General features: G+C 38.4%; 1 protein-coding gene across 1 annotated transcript; it reads left to right on the forward strand.

The window, feature by feature from the left end:
* Positions 1–409: 409 nt before the first annotated feature.
* Positions 410–19,680, forward strand: LOC104080236 (nuclear pore complex protein Nup153-like). The gene is given in 15 exon segments (XM_009582559.1): positions 410–556; positions 1,281–1,333; positions 3,803–3,885; positions 3,888–3,919; positions 5,572–5,709; positions 6,501–6,593; positions 6,821–6,908; positions 7,182–7,301; positions 8,929–9,543; positions 11,055–11,249; positions 11,766–12,605; positions 14,285–14,653; positions 16,372–16,644; positions 17,971–18,130; positions 18,586–19,680. Coding segments are annotated over 15 exon segments (3,291 nt in total). The 3' UTR covers positions 18,671–19,680.
* The last annotated feature ends 1,311 nt before the right edge of the window (positions 19,681–20,991 follow it).

Here is a 20,991-nt window from a genome sequence, read left to right on the forward strand (position 1 = left end):
AGAAGCCTGTATACTTAGCTGCTTAAGAGCTTGAATGTTAAATTAATGGAATAAGGCAGTAAAAAAATATCATAATGTGGGCAGAGGAGAGGAAAAGATGGGAGCATATTATAGTAACATGAGTTATTTTGATTATAGTAACATGAGTTATTTTGTCTGTGAAGTTAACTGCCAAATTTTGAAATAGGATTCAGTCAGACTTTGGCTACTTCTATAGCTTTTTGGATTTCATAACTGGTTTTCTGGTGATTTCCCTCTGCAAGCTAAATGCTTTCAACACTTCCAAATAATTTTCACTGGGTGCTGAGACTGATGGGGGGTTTATAGTTCTGTAAATTTTTTCATAAGTATATGCTGTGGAAATTTGGGTGGGTGCAAGAATAAATTGATTGCTACTTCCCTTTCAAAGATGGAATCGCAGCATCCACCTGTCCAGAAACTCGTGACACCAAAGGCAATCTCTCTGTCAGTGAGTCGGACCCAGTATTTTAAACCATCTCTGACTCCAACCACTGATTCCAGCAAAATTCACCAGAGGGGAGATATAAAGCACAAAGTAAGTAAATTTTCTGGTCCTTATCTGCCTGCTATTTACAAGCTTGGAATGTCTCTAACCAATTATTCTACTAAGGTGCTCTTTCTTAGCAAAGAGTACCGATAGTACGTTTGAGGTAAGCATTAAAACAGTGGGAACCATTGTGAAAGAGATACTTTGAGGTTTTATGGATTTAGTTGTATTTTTGGAACAGTAAGTGGCTGGTGGTTATTTTCAATATGTGATGATATGCTGTTAGGTCAGGCTGTTCTCACTGAAAGAATGTTAAAATACAGTAACAACACTTTCCTTTTCATATGCTCCTGTACACAAAGCTGTCACTGATGGAACATGCTAATGTTGTGTATAAACTCTTTCAGGTGAGCTACAGGCTCCGAGTGAGATTTCTGACAATTACCCATTCTGATCACTTTGGTGTAGATGGAGTCCCTGATAAACTTTCCTTAAAACAAGATTGGCATCTCTTTCAGAAAAAAACCACCCATGGTTTCAGTATCAATCTGAATGTAAAAATGCCCAGGTGTTAAATCTATGGGTTTTTTAGGCCAGAGATCAAAGTGGGTAGTCATAGTGGTTGGGGAACAAGCTTAAGTAGATGAGGTATATTTAGTGGTATAAATAAAAAAACCCAACACAAAACATCTGTGGTTGGTTGTCTTCGCTTTGTGTATAGTTTATAAATACATTCAGATAGATCTTGAAATAAATCAAACTTAACTTGCAGGGCATGAAAGAGAAGAGTTTTCCTGCAGAACAGCAAGTAAGACCATCTGAAAGGTATGACAACTCTATTAATTTAAAGCACTTGAAAGAAGAAAGCGCTCTCCTTTGTCACTACAGTCTGCATATCTGTCTTCTTTTGGAAGGGCAGTAACAGGTCTCACTAAAGGGAATGGAAAATACAGTGAAAAAATTGTACTATGAGAGAGTTTAGCCATTTGTGCATCTTGATGTTCATTAGGGAGGCAGCTCTTAGTTTCAGCTAATTATTTAATTGCTTGGACTCTGAAAGCTTTGTCCTAAAGGAATTACTCTTTCTGAAAGAGTCTTTATAAGGTGAAGTGGCTTACAGTTCAGGAGTATATCTAATTTTTAGGTTTTTTTAAAAAAGCAAAAACGTGGAGGAAGATCGTTTTTAAATGGTCCTTTCATGGCGAAGTCACTTGTCTGCTCTGTGAGTTTGCATGAAAAATAGGAGCCCTTTAGAATGATCTGAGGCCAAATGCCAACTTGTCTCTAAACGACAAAATTCCAGGAGAGTTAATAATTGTACTTCTTCTTGAGGAGATTGTCTTGCATTACACTGCTTGCTTGATTTAGGTAGAATGACTTCACCTCCAGCTAATATTGATGGCTCTCCCTTCTGGCCAACTAGTCTTTTGGGTAATGGTTGAATTAAGATACTTTGCATTCAAAGGATACCTTTTTTTGAGGATTCGTCCCTTTCAAAGAACAGTAGCAGGGAATTGTATTTTGTTTTCTCTGTGTTCATCTTCCAAGCAATTCTTATGTTGCCTTGGGCATTCTTTGGCTTGCAAAAAAACCCCAAACCAACCCTTGGTAGTTTTGGCATCTAATGGTTTGACTTCACAGCAACCACCTTTTCAGGGGTGTAAGACATTGGCTCTAAGGTTTTGGCATAGGTGCAAACAGATGTTAGGTTTTAATTGTGGGTTTTCAAACTGTTCTAAATTTTCTTTGGTAGAACTCCTTTCTTCTCCTCCATGTAGAAGGGAGATCCAGAAAACTGATACTGCTTTTTATTTGGTTCACAGGTTTTACTGCTATGTTCTACTTTTGTCTGTAGAGTAGATGGTCCTTCTTTAAAAATTCTTTTATAAAGCCAGTCTATGTTGGGTGTCATGTTCTGGAGCAGGAACACAACACTGGTAAGGGCCAGCTGGCCAGGGTCCCTTCGTGCAGCTAACCGGCAGTACTTTGTTACATCTCTGTTCAGCCTACCAAAGGCTATTTGGTTTTTAACCCTGGGTCAGAATTGTAGGTTGGACTTACTTGCTTGAAGACAGAAAACTGTCTTTGCCCCTTAGAAGCTGACAAGTGTTAACAGACAAGAGGAATATGGGCTATTATAGACAGATTATAATTGTCTGAATAAAGCTCTATTTTGACATAAGATTTTTTTTCAGAATTCGAATTGATTGTTAGTTTGGATTAGAGAAAAGTTTGAGCATACGGCCTTAAGGATCTGGCTTCTTCTCAGTGGTTACAGTGCTAAGCAGACTGTTTGCAAGTATCTGACAAGTTTAGACCAATTCTCTTCCTCAGTCTTCTGGAGACTTGACCTGGTGTCTTCCAGTGTGATCAAATGTACTTGTGTAATGACTGACTGCTTGGCTGCAGGATAAGCTTTGATATGGTAATTTTTTACAGGGATACTTCATTTTGATGCCATTCTGCTTTTTATTGTTGTTGTTCCCTAGTTCACATCTCTTTTGGGGTGTGGTGTGGGTTTTGTTTGTTTGTTTTGAGTGTTTTTTGTTTTTTCTTTTTCTTTTCTCTTCCCACTTGGGTTAGGAAATCTTTCTGGTTTGGATCTAGGCTTTTGTAATGAACAGAGAAATGTCTTTGTATGCCTTACAAAAGGGATCTGTATTCATGTCTGAAAAGACTTCTGGAATGTTGGCACACCCAAACACCTCTGCTGCTTCTGCTGATGGCCCCAGGAAAGCCAGAGCTGCTTCTGAAGCTTTTGCCGGATTATCTTGCCACACAAGTTTAAGCCTCTCTATTCCCTAAGAGCTGTTGGCAGCATTTCATGTGTACGCGCGCGCGCTCTCTCTTGATACATATTTTCAGTTGTTCTTTTATATCCCTGCAAAGATACATGCTCATCGGAGAATCAGAGAACTGGCAGTCAAAATTTCCACTGTCTGGACTATTAAAAGGAACCATTAGAAAATAACCATCTAAATCAGTTCTTCTATTTCACGTCTTCTGGCTTAGTCATCATTCCTTTATGGATGTTGTGACTGTTTCTTATGTACATCCTTCTCATTGCTGCTTTTATTAATGCAACTTTTGCTGTTTAGAACATCAGGTATTTACCAGCATTTAGCAACTTGTGGAACAGTGATTTCTGATTCCGATTAGAAGGTGTCAGTTCTAGGATTAATGGTGGCTATAATAGCTTGAAACAATTAGCTGATAAGTTGATTTTTTTTTTATTTTTCCTTTTTTAATTTTTTTTTTTCCTTCCTTAACCTATGTATTGTTATTCTGTGCCAGCAATTTGACCTACCCCAAATTCGGTACTCCTGCATCCAACGGTCTGTCTTCAGTGGGTGCTGGCGGCAAGATGAGAAGGGAAAAAAAAAAATATCAAAACCTGGACAAAAACAACAGGTAAGGGACTCTTAGGTTAATCGCTCTCCTTGAGATTACTGAAGTAACTAGCTAAGTATGTCAGTTTTATTGCCTCATAGTAATTTATAATAATGCCACTTCAGTCTTGTGGGGTTTTTGCTGTGGGTTTCGGGGCAGGCTCCAATTTATTTATGTGTTCAAGTGCCTCAACTTCGGTTTTACATTTTTGAGATTTTTAGTCATACTATCTTGGAGATGCTTCATACTATAAAGTTTCTCATTAGCAGTTGAATGAACGGATTTTGGCGGAGGTTTGTAGAGGTTTTTATAAAGGAATGATTCTAAGTGCCAAGTAAGTAAACAAAGTTTATTTAATTTATTTCATATTTAAGTCATGTAGAAAGATACAGGCCAAGAGTCTGAAGCAGAAGACAGTGTTTCGTATGTCTGCTAATGATCATTCACAATTTTTGGCACTTAATCAAACTCATTGTGAGAGGGTTTTTTTCTTGTTTTAATGAGAAAAGTCCATTTAATAAAAGTATGGTCATGACTATCCCACAGATTATTCTTCTGATTGGATGTTATTTAAGCTGCCTACTACTGGACTTTAAATATGAAAAATTTAAATCAGTCTTCTGGCTGATGCAAAATGAAGAAATAGTGAATACTGGATAATGTTTCTATAATACAAATGGTCTGAGTATCGACGTCCAATAGACTCTTCAAATCAAAACTGTGAAAGATGTAAGCTGTAGGATGTGTTCAATTTCTGTAGTAGCAACTTATATCTCTGGTTAGTCACTTCTGGGTAGATCTTGGTACTACAGTGCAACTTGTGATTAGATTGGCTATTCCCATTTAAACCCTAACTAACCTAATCTTGGTAATCAAATAGTTTAAAAGGCAAGGATAAGACCAGAAGTTTTTAAGGTACACTGGTTTCTGAGTTTTGAGTTTGCATCCTGATACATGATATAGACGAGATTTATCAGAGTATGATCTTCTATGCTGCTAGTCGGGCTTTCTTTTTTGGCATTTTGTGCTTTGTTTTGGGGTTAATGGTACTCTAAGGAACCCACATACTTCTTTAAACATTATCTTTTTCCAAGTTCACTGCAGTAGTGACTTCAGAAACTTTGGCAGCTGTCCTACCTAATTTTGCAAGAGGAACACTTTCTCATTTGTCTTGAGAGTGTATTCTTAATTGAAGAGATGAGAGAATCATTGGAAAGGATGTTGTTTCTCTAGATCTTTAATAACTAAAGTATAGAAAACAAAAATAAATCTGGTCTGTGCCCCTCTCTGTTCTGCACAGGTAACAATTTTGAGCTAACTTTCAGTATTTGTACTGGGCAGGTGATGAATGTAGTATGTCAGGGAAACAGGCTTGCCATAAATTAAAATGACATGGCAGACTGAGGTGGGAAGGTTAGGATTCTTTTTGAAAACTTGCTTTGTCTTAATCTATAGATTTCTCTGTTATATTTAACTTTGTTAAGAAATTAAGGGTGGGACAGGGTAGGAAGGTAGTATGTCTTGTAAAAGAGAAAAAATAAAATTTACAACTTTTTTAAGGAAAGAAAAATTAAAATTTACACTTTTTTTAAAGAAAGTGAAAAATTTAAATATACAACTTTTTTTAAAAAAGAGAAAAATTGAAATTTGCAACAATTAAAATTTACACCTAGGATGTGGAGGAACCAGTACTACCGAAAGTACCCCTACCCATCAGTACTGCATCGCTGCCTTCGTTCAACTTTAGTTTTCTTGCCAGTAGTACTGTCTCATCGTCACCAAGCACTGTTTCAACAGCAGTGATGAACAAGGTAAATCTTTGTTGTATATCGTGAATACTTTTTTAGGGTGAGTATACATCTGCTTTGTTGCATGTTAACTTCTTCCATGGCGCTCATGAAACTAACCAACATTAGTTTATATCCTGTTGAATAAATCAGGGTTGTATTCCGATTGGGAGGTGGGGGGAGGCATAAAGTTTTTGATTTGGCCTCTGTCCATCTTATACTTTGCAAACTTCCAGTTAACATAATTGCATAACTGCTTCAAATGCTATGGAGATTTTGTTGGGATTTTATGCCAGATTGAGTTATTAAGTTAGAGGTAGTATTAATGGTCATATAAGCCTACTGTAGAATATGAGCCTAGGGTGCAATAATTGGAATATTATTGCGGTAAAATAAACATGCATCTGTTCCAGAGTACTTGAAATATTTTTGTATGTTTTGAAGCAGATATCTGCTTTAACATGTTGAGGTATTTCCTGAAGCTCGGACTACAATTGAGCTGAGTTAGTTTAAGGTTCTTTAGCTGCCTGGTCTGCTTTTCCATATATTTAATATATTTAGATCTAAGTAGCATCTCGGGTTTTTTCCTCTTGGTTTATGGGATTTGGTTTTGATGATACTGTACTATATGCTCACTTGTAAGCTTCATTTTCTTTTATTATAACTCTTGTCTGTGGATTAGAAATAAATACCAAACATCAGATTTCCCAACTTCACTGCAGAACGTCTGTAAGATAATGAATTCAGGTAGCTGCTATTGTTTCGCCAGGGTGTTTTTCTTTTAGATACAAACCTTAGTTCTTTTGAAAATACAGGTACAACCAGCAAGTAATGTTGGCAGTCCTGTGTTCAGATTTTCATCTCCAATTGTGAAATCTACTGAGGTGGAAATGCTACCTCCGTTGTCTGTAAGTAAAATAAGTAAAGCTCAACCTTTTCTCAAGGCTTTAGTAGAATATTGCAGAACAATAAAGTAGAATTGGCCCTGATAATGGGGAAAACAAATATATAGGTTTCTGGCTTACAATTTATAACAGAAGTTTGAAGACTGGATTTCAGATTATTATTTTTGTGTGAAACTTGATTAAAGTTTCTTTAGTTTCAGAATCTGAAAAATCTCTCTTTTTCACAGCAGATTGGGTTTACATTTAGTGTTCCTGTTGTAAAATCAGCAGAGTTTTCTGGATCCAGTGATACACGAGTGACGTCCTTACTTACTCTAGGTAACAGAAATTTTAGCATCTCAGATCAGAAGTGCTGATTTTCTTTTTTTGTATATTAAATAGTAAATCTATCCTTTCTGAGCATATTAGCAATTCCAGGCAAAGGATGTTTTCAGTGACAGATCTGCTTTTAACCAAATTGTAATTACAAACTGTTGTAAACAAGGTAGACTTTTTGAAGCATGAAGCTTGGAAATTCTTGTTTCTAGCAAATGTGAATACATTTTAAGTGGATTTCTTTGTGAAAGGTGTTTTTTTGTTTTGTTTTTAAAGATACTGCCAGTGTAAACAGCACCAGCAATAAGAAGGAAGAAGAAGAAGAATACGATGGCCCCTCCAAACCTGCGAAGGTCTTAAAGGAAGGAAGTGTGTTAGACATTTTAAAAAGCCCTGGTGAGATAATGAACTCCTTTTAAAAAGATATTGCAAAAAATATGCTAGCGTATAACTACATTGATTTTTTTAAAAAGCCACCACCACAACAAAAAACCCACTTTCTCACAGTTAATGCAATATTAGCTATAAGTACAAACATAGGAGAGCATTACGTTAAATGCTGCATCTGTTAGGGTTGATCTCCCCTTCTGTTCTAAGTGGCTTTTATTGCTGAAAGGAAAACTGCAACTTCAAACCAGATGCATTGCTTCTCCTTTATGTGTTAGGATGTAATTGTAAATGAAGTATAAACAGAATTAGTCAAATAATCAGTGTTTCTTTTTAAATAAATAAAATTTATGGAATTGGAAAGGAAATGTTTGTAAAATGCTTTACAAACATTCCTCTCCTACCTTCACCATCTGGTGGAAATAAAGAATAGTAAAAACAATTTCGTTTCATTCCTAAAGATGTTTCAAAAGCTGCAAATCTTTTGGCCTTAAATGATAACAGTTACTATGGATTCAAATGTAAATTTTAAGTAGAAGTGGGCTGTTTCACTTTAAAAACCCTTTTCTAATTTTTATTTTTAAGTAATTGCAATTGTTTTCAACTGTTTAATAAAGTGTATCTATGTAGATGATGTTTTTTGTTTTAAGAAAAAGGACTTTATTGAATTTGGTCTTTTCCCATAAGCCTTCAGTTTTATCAGGACTTTTTTTAATGATGTGACAAATCTAAATATACTTAAGAAGCAGCGCCTTTTTATATTGCAAAGAGCTAAGTGAGAGAAAACACACTGTGTGTTTTGTTTAAGGAAAGACCTATGAGTGAAGTGACATTAATTTTCTGTGTCAGTTTAAGAGAAGCAGGTTCTAAATGCACACTGTTCAAAGGCTCTACTTCGGATGTAAAAAAAACCAACCCCAAAACAACATAATAATAAAAAAAAAGCCCTCTTCATTTTAGCTTTACAAGTAATTTGTGCTGCTATTTAAGATGCGTTGCCGTAGCGTTTTCTTTAGTATTTCCATATTGGTGGTTCTTGTTTTCTGTTAAAATTGGCACCTTTAAATAAGGAGTTGGCCTGTGTCCAGTGCATTTTGCACAATGATTATAGATAACAGTGGTTCTGTTGTCTTCATTTTTATTACTTAATACTCAGTATCTGTGGGGAAATACCATGTAGATTGCTGCTCCAAGTACCAACTGCTGTACAGCTAGCTACTAAAGTAAATGTGAGTCATCTACTATGGCAGAAATAGCTTTAGAAATTTGATTCGATTGAGCATGGTATCTTAAAATGAAATTGGATTATTTCCAGTCCGTGATGGACAATCAGCTTTCAGTACTATTTGTTCACACCTGTATCTACCAGTGAAGGTTTGTATTTAAAACTTCCTTGGAAATAAAAGAGTTAAATCAAGCTTTAAATAAATGTTCTGTTGTGTCCTAGTGCAGCATATGAAATTTCATCCCTTTAGATAAGATTTCCAGGGACTTCCTCTTGCAGTTAGTCAGAACGTATAGTTGTAACCATTGGCACTTGGTTTAAATTTAAGCCACCTAGTATTATAAGTAACTTAGAAGTAGTGAGGGTACTGCTTTATCAGTAAGTTCTCTTCCTGTTTATTTTTTTTCCTAGGCTTTACGTCTTTGAAAACACACTCCTCTGCATCTGCACAGCCTGTTACAAGCACAGTGGTCTATACAAGGCCTGCAATAAGTAGTTTTTCTGCAGGTAAAGACACCTCTAAACAAGCATCCTCATTTTGGCAGTCTGACACATATGACCCATGTCTGCAAAACAAAACCACAGATGGCAAATGTGTAACATGTCAAGCTGCTAAAGTGTCAACAGTTGAGAGTACTAAACAGACAATAAGCTCAAGTCAATGTGTCGCCTCTAAGGCAGCAGTCCCTACAGCAGGGACATTGGGCTTTGAAGACAAATTTAAAACAGCACCCAACACATGGGATTGTGATACCTGTCTGGTCCAGAACAAGCCTGAAGCTACAAAATGTATAGCATGTGAGACACCAAAGCCTGGAACAGGAGTAATGCCTGCTCTGACATTGCCAGTGGTCACAGACAACTCGGTAACAGTGACATCCTCCTCCAGCAGCACTGACACAACAGTCACTCTGGGGTTTGGAGACAAATTTAAGAAGCCAAAAGGCTCTTGGGAGTGTGCGGTGTGCCTTGTATCGAATAAGGCAGAAGACAGCAAATGTGTAGCTTGTCAGTCCGAGAAACCAGGTGTGTTCTTCTTTTTCTGTTGTTTCAATCTCAGCTTCTGTGCATTCTTTACAGAATAAAGTACGTTGCATATAAAAAATATTTTCAGCAGCATGGCTGTATGCCAGACAGGATGGATTGGTGCCTGTCTGCAGGAATGGCTACAGGCACTTTTGAGGTCTCAGCCCAGATTCCAGCCTGTCACATGAATTGAACTAATTGTGAAATGTATTAGTGCAGAGCTGAATTGAAGCAAATATACCCTGCTTTGCAGCTGGTGAGGAAAGATGACTATACTGGATGCCTTAATTAATTTAAAACCAATTTACTCATTTTCGTTGGGGAGAAATGTGAACTCCATAGAAAGAGTTAAAAATTACTGGTTTTTTTCTGTTTCAAAACGTAAGTAGAAATGGTATTTACAGAACATGGCCACAAATGTCTCCACTCAGCATTTGTGTGTAACCGAGCAGAGGTTGAAGCCAGATGTCAAGACTGTGTAGTCTTTAACTAGCCTCATAGTGATCAGCGGGCACTTTTGTCTGAGACTCTAGCCATTGCGAGGAGGAATTTTGGAAATGTGAGGGGTTTGCCATGACCATCATGGTACAGAGAATTGCACAGTTACATCTGTCAAGGGGAAGAGTGAGGAAAGTAAAATGGGAGGATAAAAATCCTCTGGATGTACTGTGGAAGAGAGGACCCATTCCCGTCTTTACTGTTTTGAATTTGAGACGTTATCTTCTGCCTCTCTCTTAAATGCCACCCTCAGTGGTTTAAAACCATAGGTGAACATGACAATTATATGATGCTTTTGTGACTTCTGGATGTCCACTTCAGTCCTCACACTTACGGAGCTGAAGTTTTCTGTTGGGGTGCAGCATCAAGTGACATCTCTTCCTGTACAGGGGAGAAAAATCAGAAGGCAAGCGTTGTCTTTCGGGCCTCTTTATGGAGGTTTCTGCTGCTGTTGAAGACAGTGTAGCTTGTGTAGTGAACACAGAGTTGTGGGTTTGGAAGCTTTGAGTTCCTGTCTGGTTTGGTATTTTTTTTGTCACGATGTAGTTTTGAACATGTTTGAACACAGTCTTTAGGATTTGATGATGAATCATTTTGTTAAATTCTCAGCCTCACATTACTTGACAGTGATCATTAACTTGAGTGGTGCTAACTTTGACTGTGGGTTACTCGTGTCACCAGAAATTCTTCTAGTAGTTTTAGTTGAGAACAGTACCTTTAATTTACATCTGAAATAGGCTATGTTGTGGTATTGTATGAACTGCAGTTGCTGTTTAAATGTCATTGGTTCAATTTGCGCTTAAAATCATATATAGATTATAAAGAAGAATCAAGGTGTTTCTGTTGTTTACATTCTCGGATTGAGTTTGACTGAAATTAACTTGTAGTTTGATGGGTTTTTACTGCTACGCTTGTCTGCTTTGTAATTTAGTGAGCATTTAAGAGTTTCTTAAAAAGTTCATGTTCACTTTATCATTTAAGCAGGATGATTAACTGTCTTGCTTATTTCTCAGGAAGTTCAGTGCCTGTGACCAGTAGCAGTGTTTCTGCATTTTCTGCTTCTTCTGGAGGATTTCTGGATTTAGACAAATTCAAGAAGCCCGAAGGAAGCTGGGATTGTGAGGTCTGCTTGGTCCAAAACAAAGCAGAAGCCACAAAATGCGTAGCCTGTGAAAGCGCAAAGCCAGGCACCAAAGCAGAACTCAAAGGTAATACTGAATGAGAAAAACAAGGGTATGCATTCTGCAGTTTATTTTTTCATGTGGTTTTTTTAAAGTACAATTATTTTTCCTTTGAGGTATGGGCAAAATTCTTCATTTTTCCTCTAGGAATATTGCTTAAGTTAGGTAACGTGCCTGTGTTTCCACACCCCTTCCCCAGAAAAAGACTGTGCTTTTTAGAGACAAACTTGTATTAATGACGTAGTTGTTCTTTACAAGCCTTATGTGTTGTTCATTTGGTGTTTAGACTAAAAGCATGATCTTTCAAAGAAGCTAGCAGTATGCTTTTCAAAGCCAGGTGGTAGGTAGAAGAATACCATTGCAAAAAGGTGTATGTAGAGAGGAAGTGTGGAGTTTTCTTACTTGTTTTGTGGTTTGGGTTTTTCTTTTTTTTAAACAGTTTTGACTCTGGGAGGTTCAGGACTAGAATCCCAGCCATGTAGCTAAAGCCCACATGTATTACATCATATATTGCAAACATAACATTATTACTTACTTGTGCAGGTTTTGGTACTGCTACTGTGTCCACAAATGCTGCAATGCCATCATTTACATTTGGTGTCCAGTCGTCGTCCTCTGAATCTTCTCATACATTAGGTAGCACAGGAAATTTTAAATTTGGAGAACAAGAGAGCTTCAAGTTCGGCATTGCATCTGAATCTGCATCCTCCAACACTGTGACTGGGGCATTTAAGTTTCCTAGTTCAGGGGACTTCAAATTTGGAGTTTCTTCCTCAGACTCTAAATCAGAAGACAGTAAAAAAGAAGGTAAAAGTAACAGTTTTACCTTTGGACTTCCATCTACAAGCAGTCAGGCTCCTTCAACATTTCAGTTTGGGACAGCGAGCCTGGGACAGCAGGAAAAGAAAGAGGAACCAGTTTTGGCAAGCTTTGGTTTTGGCACGAGTTCTACTTCTTCCATAGCTACCAGTGAGAATAAAACCGGAGTGAGCAGCTTCACTTTTGGAACTGTGGCAGCAAAGGAGGTAGCATCACCTGCTCTTGCATTTAAGAAGTCGGATGGGAAAAAGGATGAAACTCTTTCAACAAAGGGAGGCTTCTCTTTTGGCAGTGTGGAGTCTGCACCTGCCTCACAGTTTGTTTTGGGAAGGACAGAAGAGAAACAGGACTCTGTCACTTCTGCTGCTCCATTAGCATTTGGAAAGAAAGCTGACAATGAAGAGTTAAAGGCACAACCTATCTTTTCAGCTGGGACGGCTGAGCATACCAAAGAGGAGAGCACAGCAAAACCTATATTCAATTTTAGTTTTGTTAAACCATCGGAGAAGGAAACTGAGCAGGCAAAGCCGTCTTTTGCATTTGGAGCACAAACCAGTACTTCAGGTAAACAGAGTATCTTTTGTCTTCACTTGTGTGCTCGTGTCCATCAAGTAATACCTTTGAAGCCATACTGAACAAAATCTATGAGATTTGATATATTCATGCATTTGAGCTTTAGAAAAGGCTTAATTACTACCTGCAGCCTGTCTTTAGTTCTGGTTGTTGGTGTGTAGACAATATGTAGCAAGTCCTTTTTAGATTTCAATGAGTTTTAACACTAGGGTTAGACAAAAAAATTGCCACACCTTAAGGAACCTGTATCGCTTCTTGTATGAATACAGAAGTTGTATTGTCTCAGTGGCAGCAGCACAGCTGGTGATAAAATCTGTAGTATCGTGCAGAACAGAGGCCTCATACTAGCGTTGTTTTTCATAGTGAAAGGGAATGAGAGGGGGAATATCTTATTCCCATGTACTTGCAGCTATGCTGCAGGGTGTACCACTGTTTCTGTAGTGCTACAAAGGTATAAAAATGACTTCATAGATATTATACAGTTTTGTATTGCTTTAATTTGTTGCAAGTCTGCAGTGGAGGATTAAAGTTCTTCAGTGGTGATCACTGTGGAAAAATTCTGGTTGTTAAATTCCATTTGTATGACTTGGCAACTGTGTTTTAGAGAACAGAATTCGTTTCTAATTTCTGAAGTGATATGGAAAAGGACATCAGTAAGTAACCCTAAACAAAAGCAATACATAGGGTTATACTGGTTTTAATCACAGTGTTCTTAGGTGAACTGCTACTGAACACACAGGTGTTTTGAGGATTGTGGGCTTTGGGGGAGGGGAGACAGTTGGGGGGGGTGGGGGTTACGAGGTTGGGTTTGTTTTGGTGGGGTTTTTTACCTGCCAGGTAAAGTTCTGGAGTTTGGTTTATTTATGGAAATTCAATGAAGCACCTTGTGCAGAAAGGAAATTTTAACAAGTGTTCTGAAGAATGATACAGTCCCTTAAAAATGGCATAGACGAAAGGGGGCCATAACTGATGGGAGAAAAGATGATGGGAAATTGAAAACAAGATCACAAATTAATAATGAGAATTAGACCAGCAGCTTAGGGAAAGCTGAAGAATGACTGAATTTAAAAGACAGCTCTATTCTAAGCGTGTAAAACTGCACTCAGTACTTTATAACAATGGTCTTAATGGAGTGTTGTTCTCTGTTGCTGCTAAAAGCAGGTCTTGCAGGTGCTTAAGTACAATGAACTTAAGCTTGGAAGAGTTATGCTGGAGGATGGTAAGCTTTGCTTGACTTAAAGCAGTAGACACAGGGCTATATTTTCGAACAAGCTACAAATGCAACTCTATCACTGTTTTTCAGTACTCTATTGAGCAAAGCCATAAAACTGTTACTAGTGATTGATGTTGTTCCTCTAAGAACATCTGAAATATATTTTTGTTTGAAGAGTTCAGAAGTACTGGTTAATACTGGTTCAGGTAATGACAGCCAACGCTTAGTTTTGTAACCAGTGAAGCCTAGGCTGCAGTTGTGTCCTTGTTCTTCACAATTCTTCCATTCCTTTAATTGTGGATGGCAGCAATCAGCACATTAAACCTTGATCTTACATAAGTGACAGCAGCTGGGTGTCATTCAGGACTGCTCTTTGTACAGTGATTGAAACGGGAATCTACTTGCTATACTTTCTTTGGCATTTCTGTGGTGGTTTATGTACCGTTCTTCCTTTCAGATCAAGGAGCAGCAAAGCCATCCTTCAGCTTCTTGAGCTCAAGTTCCTCCAGCACAGTCGTACCCACCACTTCAGCCAACAGCAGCACCGTGTTTGGCAGCGCCATCTCTTCCTCAAATTCTCAGCCAGTTCCTGCTCCCTTTGTGTTTGGACAACCCAGCAACACTGTGAGCAGCTCTGTTTTTGGCAATTCTGCAGAATCTGCAGCATCTCAGTCATTTGGCTTCTCTCAAGAAAACAAACCAGCAACCACATCTTCCAGCACCGGCTCGGCTCTTGCTTCATTTCTCTTTGGTTCGACAGCCAGCAGTACCAATGCAGCAAATTCAGGCTTTACCTTTGGAGCCACAACCACATCAAGTTCAACAGGTACGTTTAAAATAGATGCTCTTCTTGGTTTTGCCATTACATAGTGGACCAAGGGAAACACTGTTGCATGAATATTTTACTTTGGAGAGTGTGTAGGCCAAATGTATGGAAGTGGAGAAAAATACTGAGTATTTATATTAAACGTTAAAATTAGGGCTCAGGTTTTCACAGTCTGGGAAATACAGTTTAGGAATGAACTGGCAGCGGCGTTGTTTTATGCAAAGGACAACCCTTTACTGGATTTCAATTTGTGTGGGAACTTTTCACCATGGGAATGATAGTTTCTTTCTTCTCACTATCAGTCCAGTGCTTACGGTTAGAAGTCAGTGAATTACAACCCATACCTAAAACTCTCAAATGTTGTAAATAGTCAAGGTTTGCAAAATCTTTCCTTCACAAGTATACATAAACACAGAACCTCTACATGCAATTGCTGCTGCTTAAGGATTGGTTTCTGATAAGCATTATGGCCAGTGTTTGTTAATTTTCTAGCAATTTAGAGAAGACAGAGATAAGAATCTAAAGTTTCTTCAAGTTTTATGTTCGCTACCCCACTGCATGAATTTAGCAGTATGACTAAATCCGCCAAATCATCTGTATTCCTGCTAGCCTAGCAGTATGTTGGAAATAAAATTGAACCGATGGGGAAGAGACTTCATCTAGTTTGATCTGATTGCTTAACTTTGTCATTAACAGAAATTAAATTTGCACACTTTTTTGTGTATCAGAAACAGAGAGAAAGCAGTCCTAAATTATAACAACCAGCAGATCAATTTAACCTGCTTACAAATTAGTAACTTTCAATGTCATTTCGTAAGCAGGTGACACCATATTTAAAACATCTTCACAAAGGATTTTTTTTTTTTAATGCAGAAGCTTGCATTAACTTTTACCATATATCTGTTCCTCCTCTTGGAAAGAAAAACAGTCAGCCATTCCAAGTTACGGTGCAGTAGAGTGTATTTTCTGTTGCCTGAAGGCTGCTTAAATTGCATTAATAGTGCTGTTTAAAATGTCCCCTTTTGCATAGCAGATCTGCTGTGTATATTCAGAGCCACTGTTCAGCCACGCATTTTTGTGTCTTCATTTCTGCTGCCCATGCAGAACTGAAGCAGGTAAACAAATGAGCTGGTTGCCTGTTGATGTTACGTAGAGAATTACTCTGCTAAATTGAGTTTTTGAGTACAGAGAGATCGCTGCAAGCTTGATTTGGCCTCCAGAAGTTGATAATGGGGAACAGTTGGGCAGGGAGGGGTGCAGTTGCTGACAAGAAGGATTCATGTTCTCCTGATCCTAATAAATCAGGAGCTGTATTTTGCATGTTTGAAAAATACAATTTGAGTGAATATTCTCTGTGTGTGATACAAACAGCTTTTAGTAAATACAAATTAAAATGGGCTATTTGTGGGAATCTGTTTCTAGAACATGAATGTTAACACAGTAATTTGAGTCTAGACAACCAATGTGTTTGAGATTTAATTTTGTCTGACTCTTGTAAACTTGGTGTTTCGCATGTTACTTACAAGAAAAGGTGTGATTCCTGTTGTGGCTGACATAGCATTTGTTTTATATACTCACACAATTAGTTTGAAATTAAGATGAGTATTCTGCTACCAGACTTGGGAAACATGGGGTTTTAGAACCTTTGTTTCTAGATCCATTCTTGGGAGGGGAAAAAAACCCGGCATATAACTGACATTTCTCTTCTGTTCCCCAAGGGTCGTCCTCTTCATTCCTGTTTGGCTCTGGGAACATACCGCCTGCTGCCGGCCCAGCATTTGGCGCCAGTCAGCCACCAGCATTTGGCCAGAGCCAAGGGTCCAGCCAGCCAAGCGCTCCAAGTTTTGGATCGCTGTCGACAACGTTGTTTTCCACTGGCACTCAGCCTGCTCCTCCTGCCTTCGGCTCAGTGACGAGCAGTACTCAGCCCTCTGTGTTCGGACAGCAAGCGACTCAACAGCCAGGTTTTGGCTCTGGTACCCCCAGCGCTGGTGAGTGCTGACCATCCTCTTCCCTCTCAGAGAGTATATATTTTATTTTATTTTTCATGAAGCGCACCTTAAATTATATGGAGAAAGAAGACTTCTGCCTTGCGCACATATTTAAGAATTACCCTCCATAAAAATAATGGGTACAGAGTTAACTCGTGTCTCACTCCTGACTGTGGAGGATGTGCCATAGGTATGCCAGCCTTGCAGTATGCCTTCTCTACCAGAGACTTAGCGGACATGGAGGTTGCAACCCTACCACTAAATATTGGGGTTTATTTTCTTGAGAAATCTAGTGATTAAAAGGAAGCGTGGAAAACCGTGGAGTATTCACTGGTAAGATTGTACAAACCAGAATGGCAGAAGCACTGCAAAATTACTGGGTTTGGATTTGTTAGGGTAGTTATCAGCTATCTGACTTCATTAACGGGCTTTGGCAATTTATTTGGATCAGGGGCTTTGTTGTGTAAGAATACGGTCAGGATTATTTTTAAGCATTTATGGGTTAAAACTTTATTTAAAGTTCGTTTTACTAATGAAGTATAAAATACCGTGGGAAGGGGGCAGAGAATGATCCATACAATTTAAGCGTAAGAAAGACCTGTTCCACACTAGTAATTATTAAAAAAGAAAAGAACACTGCCAGAATGTATGTATTTGATACCATCATGTCAAATACTTAAAAGGAAAAGCCTCCTTTTTTCCTCTCGGAAGTTTTACAAAAGAGCCTCCATTAAAAGTAACCGACATTTTTGTATTAATCAGTAGATTAGTTGGCACACCACGTTCATTACTCAGTCAGTCTTTCATTCTTCAGGTAGCAGTTTAAAGATAAAAAAATCTCCCTGGGTTGCTTATCAGTTACTTTGATGGTACGGATTTTTTTTTTTTAAGATGAGGTGCTGTGTTAGCACATTAAACGAAAGGGATTCCCCAGATTGACTGCATCAACACAAGAAAGTTTACTTAAATATAAATCTACATTATTCAATACTATAATTTAAGAAGTTATTAATAAACTTCAGGATGCACAGGTATAAACTTAATGGTGGTGCAGAAGTTAGCAAACAATTCATTATCGGTGTGCCAGCAGTGTTACTTCAGGAATCCATTTATGATTCTCTACCAAAACGAACAAATTCTCTATGTACCATTCCTGTAGTAAATCTGGCACTTCTGGTGCATTCCCCTCCCCCAACTTTGTCATCTTGAGCGACCTGTAAAAAAAATGCATTGAAGATAGTGGGAAGAACATGAGGATTTTGCTGGAAAGGATGAACTCAAATTTCAACTTTCTTATTCCCTTCTGCTTCCACCCTAACTTCCCAGGTTCTTTATTCCAGTTTGGGAGTAACACTTCTAATTTCAACTTTCCAAATAACCCCGGAGTATTTACTTTTGGTGCAAATCCTTCTGCACCAGCCGCACCGGCACAGCCTTCTGGCTCTTCAGGATTTTCGTTCAGCCAGCCTCCAGCATTTACAGTGGGGTAAGAGACCGTATCAGAATTTCACTTGAGCTTCGGGTAATATCAGTGGACGGTGTTCAGCCTCTGCTGCTATTAAATTGCGAGGTGTTCAGATGAACCTCGGAGTTTGAAACTAAATTGGGCATCCTTCCTTGTATCAGCCTGACGGCTAACTAAGCAACGGTATCTGTAAAGGAGCCTAGTTGTCAGAAATATCACACATCGACATATGTGAAATGGTCTTGCTCTTGAGAGGTAAAATCTGTATCTAGCTACTTACCTTCTGAATAAGAGAGATTTAATTGCTTTTGGTTTCTGGAACTCTCTTCCTCCTGTTCATCGTATGCCATTTGTTGCCAGCTGGTAACTAGTGAGACCAGACTATGAAACAGTTGTTCTGGAGTATCTGCTCAGTGCTGCTACTGAATTTTCAGCTACGCTGTCCTAAACTCTGAACTGCTCATTTCTTTTGATAGGACTAATGGGAAAAATGTTTTCTCTGCCTCTGGATCTTCGGTTTCTGGTCGGAAGATAAAGACTGCAGTTAGACGTAGAAAATAACCGCCCGATTGGTAAAGCAACTTTCGAAGCAGCTACTACCCTGCATTGTTCAGTTGTTGGGATCGTACCTCATGCTGGGTTAGCTGAAGTCGGATCTGCCTAAAGGAACATGAAACTCTTCTGCCCTTTCCTTCCCTTTCCTTCCCTTCCCTTCCCTCTCCCCAGTTAGTTTTTTTGGTAACGAATAGAGTTGGCAACAGAGCTGTTCTCAAGCAAAACTATTTTAGGCTCCCGCGAGTTATTTCTGTCACTGACTCGGCATGGTCTGGCTATAGCCGTGAGTAGAGCCTGCACAGTGAATGGCTTGTACAATACCTCTTCATCTGCACCACTATGTGCGCTCATCTGCGTTTACTGACGCCTCGAAATTGTAATTATATCAGCGAGGGATGCTGTATAGAGTAGAGAATGTTGATAACGAATGATTTCTATGCTGAGTTTGTGCTGGTGTATGTGTGAAGTGAGTGAGTTTGGGTGTATCGTGCACTAAAATTTTCTGATAGAGGAAGACTGATTAAAGGATGATCCATGCTAAGGACTTGTTAGATCTGTAGTTCTTCATTTAATAATTATATGCTATTTCTATATTTTCATTCTTACAGCCCTTTATCACGTGTCTCGCCTTCGTTATTTTATTATGAAACGTGTAAATACAATTTTGTTTCTCTATGTACTTTTTTGGCATAACAAATCTGTGAAATTGAAATTTTAATTTTGTGTGTTACGGCCATTTTTGTTTAGTATTGTCTCAGATTTTATGTAAATCCCATTATTCAAAGTTGCCTAAATCCATTTAGAAAATCTTTAAAATTGGGAATTCTTAAAGTAAGTTTATTGGCTTTTCTGATCCATTTTTGTTTGGACCAAAAACCAGTATTGTACAAAGTATTAAGTATATATTTTTATATTTACTGAAATGGACTGTGGTGACTTTGGATAATAAGGAAAAGTTTAATATTAAAGCCATGTTTATTACAGTATAATTAACATGTTAAACCATGGAATAAATGCCATCAATAAAAACTATGAAATATTGTCTGGCAGTTTTAACTCTCTATGAAGGCAGCTGCAGCTGTACAAGATGATGCAGTCAACCTGAGTGATGTCACAGGCTTTCTCCAACCTCTGCTTTTTGACAGTGACACTGATGCTGATTTTAGAGGATCTTAAATTAGTTAGAAGTTCCCTATTAGGAGGAGAGTTCTAACTAGACTTAAGCTTGGAGCCATATGCCAGTGTGTCAGCTGTCTAGCTGCAATGGTTGCAGTTAATTTTTACAGAGCTATGAAAAAAAAAAAAGGCAACCTAATGTTACAAACACTCACCACCATTCTAACTGAAGAGGGAAAAGTACACCCAATTGTAAATGAGTAATTTGGGTTTTTTCCACTTCCGGAGCAGTTAGAGGAGCTTCTTAGAGAACAGACACTATTCTAGTAAAATGAGAGGAAATGCTCTTGTTTGTTTGGGGACCACAGCTGAACTTTTACTAAGCCACAGCATTCAGTTTATGGTTGAGATCTGATTGCTTGCTACAGCTAGAACTGAAGAGACCTGCATAAGTCACATAAGCTTTAAGTGTTTTCAGCTGCCTTGCTGGGTTTTTTTGCTGGTGCTTCTGCTGTTCACCCCACTGCTGCTCAGCACTTGTACAACTGCAGGTGCCAGGATTACAGAATGAAATACTTCACTAGACTTGACAGGAGGACAGAGGCTAACTTTTGTTTTTGTGGGAGTCTTACAGGGGTAGAGCTCCAATCACTATTTCTATAAATAGAAAATATTCAGCAACATACATAAGCTGCTATTCAGTCACATCCTGCCACTGTAGCTGTGGAGGGATTTTATGCAATTACGTATTTCCAGAGCCTAAATTTGAAAAATGCCACAAATTTCACTTCTCTATCACCTGCCAAGTATTCATCCTACAAACAGAAAAAAGCTGCATCTTCAATGCAACTTGCATAAGAGACAGTGTTTACAACAGCATAATGTATACATATTTCTATGGACAGGCTCTGTGTCCTTGAATTGTAATTTTTTCCTTTACCTGCTGTGGAATGGGTGGTATGTTTCTACAGGGTAAGAGATACTTTCCCTTATACCTGAATTGGTAGCAGCAGTTTTAGCCAACAGTACTGCTTTTCCCTTCCTCCCCCCATCTTGAATCCTTGTTTTTAGGTCACTGCTACAGTAAACAGAACAAAAGTTCTTTTTGTGTTCATACTGAAGTTGTAAATGGGCACCACTCACCGCAGAAGGGACTTTAGTTAGTTCTGACAGCTTTAGCTTCTGTCAGGCTGATTGCCATGCCTGAACTT

Source organism: Fulmarus glacialis, unplaced genomic scaffold (assembly GCF_000690835.1).
Source record: "Fulmarus glacialis isolate BGI_N327 unplaced genomic scaffold, ASM69083v1 scaffold9670, whole genome shotgun sequence".
In the NCBI taxonomy this organism is placed as follows: Eukaryota; Metazoa; Chordata; class Aves; order Procellariiformes; family Procellariidae; genus Fulmarus; species Fulmarus glacialis.